The 7,478-nt window shown below is 51.7% G+C and overlaps 1 protein-coding gene across 2 annotated transcripts in view; it reads right to left on the bottom strand.

Moving 5' to 3' along the window:
- Positions 1 to 7,478, bottom strand: part of OSBPL2 (oxysterol binding protein-like 2) — a 52,402-nt gene that overhangs the window by 10,538 nt on the left and 34,386 nt on the right. For both annotated transcript variants that reach the window (XM_011992348.1, XM_011992349.1), the window contains 4 exons: positions 5,129 to 5,311; positions 3,374 to 3,481; positions 2,620 to 2,709; positions 122 to 245 (listed from right to left, as the gene is read on the bottom strand). In XM_011992348.1, the coding sequence (XP_011847738.1) occupies positions 122 to 245; positions 2,620 to 2,709; positions 3,374 to 3,481; positions 5,129 to 5,311 (505 nt within the window). The remainder of the gene's footprint in view (positions 1 to 121; positions 246 to 2,619; positions 2,710 to 3,373; positions 3,482 to 5,128; positions 5,312 to 7,478) is intronic.

Raw genomic sequence — 7,478 nt, 5'->3', positions numbered from 1 at the left:
ATCTCTCCTGCTGGGGCCCAAAGGCTCCCTGCGCCCCTGGCAGGTGAGTTAAAGGCAGCAGCGGCCTGACAGCCCTCAGCGCCCAGGGCTCAGCTCTGCCCGGGGATGCCCCGGCCCTTACCAGCTTGGCCTTTCTCAGGTGGTTGCCTCTCCTCTCCTGCTTCTTGAAGGATTCATACGAAACGGGATCTATGCCCCACAAACATTCCGTCCATTTGCCATAGATCACAAAGAGCTTCTTTTTGCTGTAATTAAATGGGATTTTTAAAGCCAAGTTTTAGTCATTACAAACCATCTGTCTAAACACGTAGCACCTTAATTTTGACCCTGGAATAAATCCCCCTCAGGCAAGCTTTCTTACGCATTTTGGGACATCTCTGGACATAAATGCAAAGATGAAAATTTGCATTCTGGGACCATTCCGAGCCCTGATACACACCATGGAAAGGAAAATGAAGGGCCAGAAACCTAAAGGACGGACAGCCCACGGCGCTGCAGGAGATGGGAAGGGATGGAAACCCAAAGGACAGCCGGCCCTCGGGGCTACAGGAGATGGGAAGGGGCAAAAAAAGAGCGAGTGTTTTAAAATGTAAAGCTGCAGGCACCCACTGATCATTTTCAACATGCTGAACGTGCTGTGTGTGTCCTTCAGCCCTTTTCTATCCATCGGTGCAGTCAATGTTGCTTGATCTTTGGTTCCCCACCTGCCTGTTTTCATCAACAACAACCCAGAGACCTTTGCAGAGTGGCCACTAGAGCTCTCGATTCCAAAAGGGATGACGCCAAATAGTGCCAGGCTCCATTTTCTTTCTCTTTTTGCCTCTTGCTGGGAAGAGTCAACCGTGACCACAGACCCCCTGGAAGTGCAGCTCTGACAGGCTCAGGACCCAGGAGGGGAGGGTGTCTCTCTGCCCTTGCAGAGTCGGCACACAGACACGGGGAACTGGGCCAGGCCTCACCTAGCAGACAACCTGGGGACAACTCTCTGTCTCCAAGGACAGAGCACCCTTAAATTTAGGATGGAAAACCGGAAAACCAAAACACACTTTACATGCACTCACTGAGGGTCAGCGAGTATTGGCCTTGGCGCGCCCACCCATTTCTGGAAACAGACAGCCAGTTGCTCCCTGGGCTGAGTTCCAAGGGGCAGAGGCGTCAAGGCACTGTAAGACTGCTGTCCCTTCTAGGTCCACACGTTGATTCTCACATGTTTTATGGGAGAAATGGTCAGTCATAAGCCTGGCCATTTTATTTAAAGGCTGTTGAAACAGGTACATTTCTGGTATATATTAGAGGGTGGACAGAGCAGAAACACCAACTGTCTTATTTTTTTTTGAGACAGCCTCTTGCTCTGCCGCCCAAGCTGGAGTGCACTGGCATGATCTTGGCTCACTGAAAGCTCCACCTCCTGGGCTCAAGCAATTCTTGTGCCTCAGTCTCCCGAGTAGCTGGGATTACAGATGTGCGCCATCACACCTGGCTAATTTTCATATTTTTAGTAGAGACGGGTTTTAGTAGAGACGTATTTTTAGTAAAGACAGCCATGCTGGCCAGGCTGGTCTCGAACTCCTGACCTCAGGTGATCTGCCCACCATGGTTTCCCAAAGTGATGGGATTATAGGCGTGAGCCACTGCACCTGGCCCTGTTTTACATTGGGGGCTAGTTTCTAACGGGAAATGTCTAAATTTTAGGAACTAGAAGGAACTTCATGACATTCTATGGCTCAAATTCCTTACTGAAAAAAAAAAATTGAGACCCAGATTACAAAGTAATTAACCCAAATGGAGAGGAAAAAAACTGAAAAATTGGCCGGGCGCGGTGGCTCAAGCCTGTAATCCCAGCACTTTGGGAGGCCGAGACGGGCGGATCACGAGGTCAGGAGATCGAGACCATCCTGGCTAACACGGTGAAACCCCGTCTCTATTAAGAAATACAAAAAACTAGCCGGGCGAGGTGGCGGCACCTGTAGTCCCAGCTACTCGGGAGGCTGAGGCCGGAGAATGGCGTGAACCCGGGAGGCGGAGCTTGCAGTGAGCTGAGATCCGGCCACTGCACTCCAGCCTGGGCGACAGAGCCAGACTCCGTCTCAAAAAAAAAAAAAAAACTGAAAAATTTGCTAAAACAGTACTGACCATTTCTCTGCTCACAAAAACTTGTGAAAGTCCCTGATTCAGACTGGAGTGAACCGGTCACGTGACACGGACACCCCACCAGCTAACACATTTGAGTCTCGCCCGACAGTGTGCATGGGGTGCCCTGTCGGGGGAGGGAAAGCGCAAGGCCACACTTCCCACCTCAGCTCTGCCGCAAAACGCAGTCTCGTCCCATCTCCCAGTGAAAACGGCTGACTTCTCGAGACAATGTTATCAAAAGAAGATGGCCCCAGTAACAAGCCACCCAGAAACTACATTCAAAAATACCCTTCATTTCCTTGTATGCTCAATAACAAAATGTCTTTCCAAAACAAAAAGGAGTCATACTTCTGGACCATGAACAGATGGCATGGTGTACCCCCGTCTCGTGCACGTCGGCACATGCAGGCCCAGGAGCACCTGAGCCCTCTAACGTGGACACACAGGCTGCAGTGCTGCCCCATGAACCACCTGGCAAGGACCTACTTTTTGTCTTGAATGTGTCCTTCCACCTTGTGAAGTTCTTTTCCGAATAATCCACACGGTTTAAAGTGAAGCACACACTTATGTCCAGTTCTGTGGGAAAAACAAACACAGGTTTCTGCTGCAAGACAGCAAACAGGCAGAAAGGGCAACTCTGTAACGGGAGAAGCGCGATGGAGGACCCTGGAGCAGGCGGGGACTGACTGCAAATGGGTACGGTGGGCCTTTGGGGCGATGGAAGTGTTTGAAACTGGAAATGTTGGAAATTGGAGCGATGGAAGTGTTTGAAACGGGCTGTGGGAATAGCTCCATGATTCAGTCAATTTATTAAAAATCACTTAAGTGTCCACTCAGAACAGGTGAATCGTATGATGCATCAATTATACCTCACTAAAGTGGTGAAAAGGCAAAGCCCACCAGTCATAAGCTTCCAGGAACAGGGCATTCGAGCCTGGACAGTGGCCAATGGCTGCGGACGGCCACCGCGCTGCACCTGGCAATGACACAGCTCTTCGGCATAGCTCAAAGCCTTCAAGTAACGACCGTGACTACAAATGAGGCCGTGAACGAGGAGCACCCATGGCCAACACCGGTCAGAGTCAAGTCCAGGCAGCTGCTATGCCTGGGCTGGCGGGGACACGGCAGCAGCTCGTTGAGGCTGAGCTAAAGCCCACCAGGAGCACGGATGCTCACGCTCCCTGGCTCACCATCCCCACCCGGAGCCTCGCACTCTCACCCAACAGTGGGGTGCTGTCACCTGTGGTTTAAAATCTCCACTGTCCCATACTGCTCTATCCACAGCTTCCCGATGATGACGTTGTGGACACAGCAGGTGGGGTTGGTCCAGGTGTAGGCTTCATTATGTCTGTGAAGACACCAGAAAACAAGCGGTCAGAGCGCAGAAAAGGCAAGACACGACGTGACCTAAGACGCAACAACCAGGCAGTGCTGGGTCACAGCAGCTGGCGCCCGCAGGACAGCAGCATGCTGCTTTGAAGCCCCTGCGACGGAGGCCGTGTATTTAGCATGCGTTTGAAATGTACTTCTTCTTTCCTTTGTAGCATCTACAAAGCTTTCTACTTAAATGTCAAGACATGTTAATAAGCAATCAAAGAAGACTGAACAAAGGGAAATGGCTTTCCTGTGAAGTCGTCAAAAGAAAAGCGACCTCCCCAAACACACATGGCAGTAATGCAGGGTCCTGGGCATGCGGCCCTGGCTATCTGAGGAGCCGGCACGTGGCTGTGGAGGGGTGCAGGGTTTTCACCGCACTCCACATACTTGTTTCTTTTATTCCTTATCCTCCCAAATGGCCCCGCCCAAGAAGAAAACACCCCACAAATGTGAGGCAGCAGATCAGCAGCCCCATGTTCTAAGGGGCTATGTGGAGGAGCCACAGTGAAGGCAGAAATCCACTCAGAGCAGGGTAGTGTGTGACACGTGTGGAATTCTCTGAACTTCCTGGGGGTGGAACCCAAATGCGTTCATCAGCAAGGTGTGCAACTTTATCAGCAAGGTGTGCAACTTTTCATTTCTGCACGCCTCTTCCTAAGAAAGCAAGGCCACTGCACAACAGGCACAAGGCTGCACCAGCTCCGGGACACACTCTCAGGTGCTTCTCCAAGTCCTTGTGGAACCTTCTAGCCACCATCCAGGCAGGGCCAATGTGAAGCAAAACCCACATCAAATGCTTCATCAGGCAAGGTGTCGTTTATCACTTATTTCTGTATGTATTGTTAGGACCTGGTGCCTACAACAAGACCATAGGCAGTGGCTTGGCAAGACTCGCATCACCAGACTGGTGGCCCAGGAGGACGCCAGCATCCGGTCTGTGTCTGCCAGGTCTTAGGGGCCGGCGTTTGTTGGAGACTTGTGTTTTGCTCTGAGGGGTCTTTGGTGGACACTGGCTTGGGAAGCATTCAGGCTGAGAGTGAAGAGCGGCAGTGAGCGGCCTCTCGGAGGGCCCCCTCCAATGCTGTTTCAAATTCCAACCCTAAGTCACCCCTGCCACATGAGCACAGGATGGGGGAGTGTGCAAAGGGCCACTTCCCTGGCTTCCTTCTCAGCTCTCTCCCCCGTGGGAGGCAGGACCCTGCAGCAAGCAGCCCTGAAGGGGCCCTGCCAGCAGGCAAGAAGGGGAGCCGGGACACAGGCATCATGGGTAACCCAACCCTCATCCCCACCGCAACCTCACGGTCCCCAGCCCTCAGAAATCCTGCCAGACTGGTGTGGAAGCTGCTACATTTGGGGCTGTTAGGCAGTAAAAGACAAGGAATACAATGAATGATGACTGAAAGGGGTGCGAATTCCAACTGCAGAGGTGAGGGCGCCCCCCAGCAACACGGGACCCTGGTCAGGAAGCTCATCTGAAGACGTTTCTGCTGTGGGGAGGTCACCACCTCAGGAGAAAAATCACAGGGTTTCCTCCGGAAGGAAGGCTTCCCTCCACATCACCAGCACCCATTTCAGTTTCTGCAGGAGGCGGCTCTCGGCAGGACGCACCAATACTCACTTGAGCAGCTCCAGTGTGATGGTGCCTCGGGGCTCCGCCTCCACGCTTTTGCCCCAGAACTTGAGCTTGGGGTAGATGGAGCCGTGGAACAGGAAGTCATGGTTGAGGCCTTCCGAGTGGAACGCACTGATGGGGGGATGGTGACTGACCTGTTCCGATATAAATCTGAATCCTAAATCTTCCCTAGGTCCAAGAAAAGAAAAAGAGAAACAGACACATTAATGGCAGCAAAATAAAAGAAAGGGCAGCTCAGACATCGTGCAGAGCCCCTCACGGGATGCTGGGAAGCAGGGGCCCTCCGTGCCACAAGATGTGGCAGAAACACCCAACACCGCCTCTCCGACATCGCACTCGGCCTAACATTGGCAACAGACACACACATAAACACAGCTTCCAGAGCACATCTGACCCACCCAGAGAGGGCAATGGTGCAGGAGGGGGCCTCCACCCCAACGCCCCGCTTGCTCTCCATGGGACCACCCAAGCCACAGCGGTGTCTCGCCAGAGGTGCCCAGAGATGTGGATAAGTGACCCTTACAGACCCCTGACTCCAAACCCTCAACCCCGAGGGACCCCCACTGCCTAGGAACTCAGGACACTAAACCCTTTCTGAAGAGGGTGCCCCTTCCTCGCCTTTCTACCAGGCCCCTGAAATTTCCGAGATGGAATGGCTCATACCCCAAAATATTCCTGTCCAGGAAATAGGATTTTTAGTATACTCTCTTTTTCAATCAAAATGTCAGCTTTTAATTGTTCCGGAACTGTGAATACACCTACAGGTGTAGTCATTAAAAATTAGAAAAGCTAAACCACATAATTACCAACTTAACTGGAATCAGAATTTCCAATCATTACAGAGGAAGGAAAGTTGAAAAATTAGATTTTAAAAGGTTGACTACCAAGGTATGTAATTTACAAAATGAATACTCGTCTAAGAAAGGAATGTGTATTTTTAGCTGTAACAAGGAATCTGTAGGGATCCAGGGTATTGGGAAAGGACTTGGTTCACGTCCATGGCCCCTAACCTGACAGACTGCCAAGGTCTCACAGACGCACAGCACATGGCAGACACTGGCAAGGACGATCTGGAAGTGAATGCGTGACAGACGACGTGTGTCGGCATGAAGAAGGTGCGTAGCTTGCTTCCGGCTGTGCAGTAAGAGCTCCGGCCCCAGGTGCAGTCCCTGGGGAAGGCTGCTGGTGGCACGCCCCACTCCACCCAGCCCAGGTGGCTTGCATTCCTTTCACTCACAAGGCTTCTTCTCTATCATCTAGAACTTCTTTCCTATTCTGATTTATCTTTTTCTTTTTTTTGAGATGGAATCTCAAAATCTCTGCCGCCCAGGCTGGAGTGCAGTGGCGCAATCTCGGCTCACGGCAACCTCTGCCTCCAGGTTCAAGCGATTCTCCAGCCTCAGCCTCCTGAGTAGATGGGACAGGTGCATGCCACCATGCCCGGCTAATTTTTTGTATTTTTTAGTAGAGACAAGGTTTCACCATGTTGGCCAGGCTAGTCTCGAACTCCTAACCTCAGGCGATCTGCCCACCTCAGCCTCTCAAAGTGCTGGGATTACAGGCGTGAGCCACCGCGCCCAGCCTGATTTATCTTCTTCAAGACATTTTAATCATTTTCTAAGAGCCAATCTCGTGAATGCCTCCGACGGTGGCACAGCACGCTGACCAGAGGACGGGAAGGCTGGCAGCAGCAACAGGCTCAAGAGAAATATGGAGAAAAGGAAGCACACTCTGCATGAATTCAGAACAGAAGATTCCCGCACAAGTGATTCTCGTGGCCAGTCTTTCCCTTGTCCAGGCCTCAGCCTCCCCTTTCCCAGAAGCAGAAGCAGGGCTGCTCCCTACAGCGTGTGCCAAGACCCACAGTCGCCTGCTGGACCCTGCTGTCACCACGCCACTCTGTCCAAACTATCCTGCTTGCTCAAAGGCAATGACATCTAGAGAACAGGTGCTCGGCTGCCCAGCGCCAGCCAACTTCTAAATCAGACGAAAAACACAAAGTTGGCATTCACGCATGGGCAGCGTGTGGGTAAGGACCAGCAGCTGACCCAGCCAGGATGAGCCAGAAACACTAGAATTTGAAGCTGTGACATTTATGTTGCTTCTCCAAACTGCATAGTGATTTATATACAGAAGTACAGGAAAGCCTGTATTATTAACAACAGCTCCTCCCCAAATGGTCTGACAGCCAGTGCTGACACTCACACTTTCTAGGACAAACATGGGCACACACTTTTAAACTTTTTTTTTTTTTTTTTGAGACAGAGTCTCGCTCTGTTGCCCAGGCTGGAGTGCAGTGGCCGGATCTCAGCTCACTGCAAGCTCCACCTCCCGG

The sequence above is a fragment of the Mandrillus leucophaeus genome, unplaced genomic scaffold (genome assembly GCF_000951045.1).
Source record: "Mandrillus leucophaeus isolate KB7577 unplaced genomic scaffold, Mleu.le_1.0 Scaffold41, whole genome shotgun sequence".
Classification (NCBI taxonomy): domain Eukaryota; kingdom Metazoa; phylum Chordata; class Mammalia; order Primates; family Cercopithecidae; genus Mandrillus; species Mandrillus leucophaeus.
The sequence above is the reverse complement of the archived record's forward strand: the minus strand, read 5'-3'. Positions and strand labels throughout refer to the sequence as shown.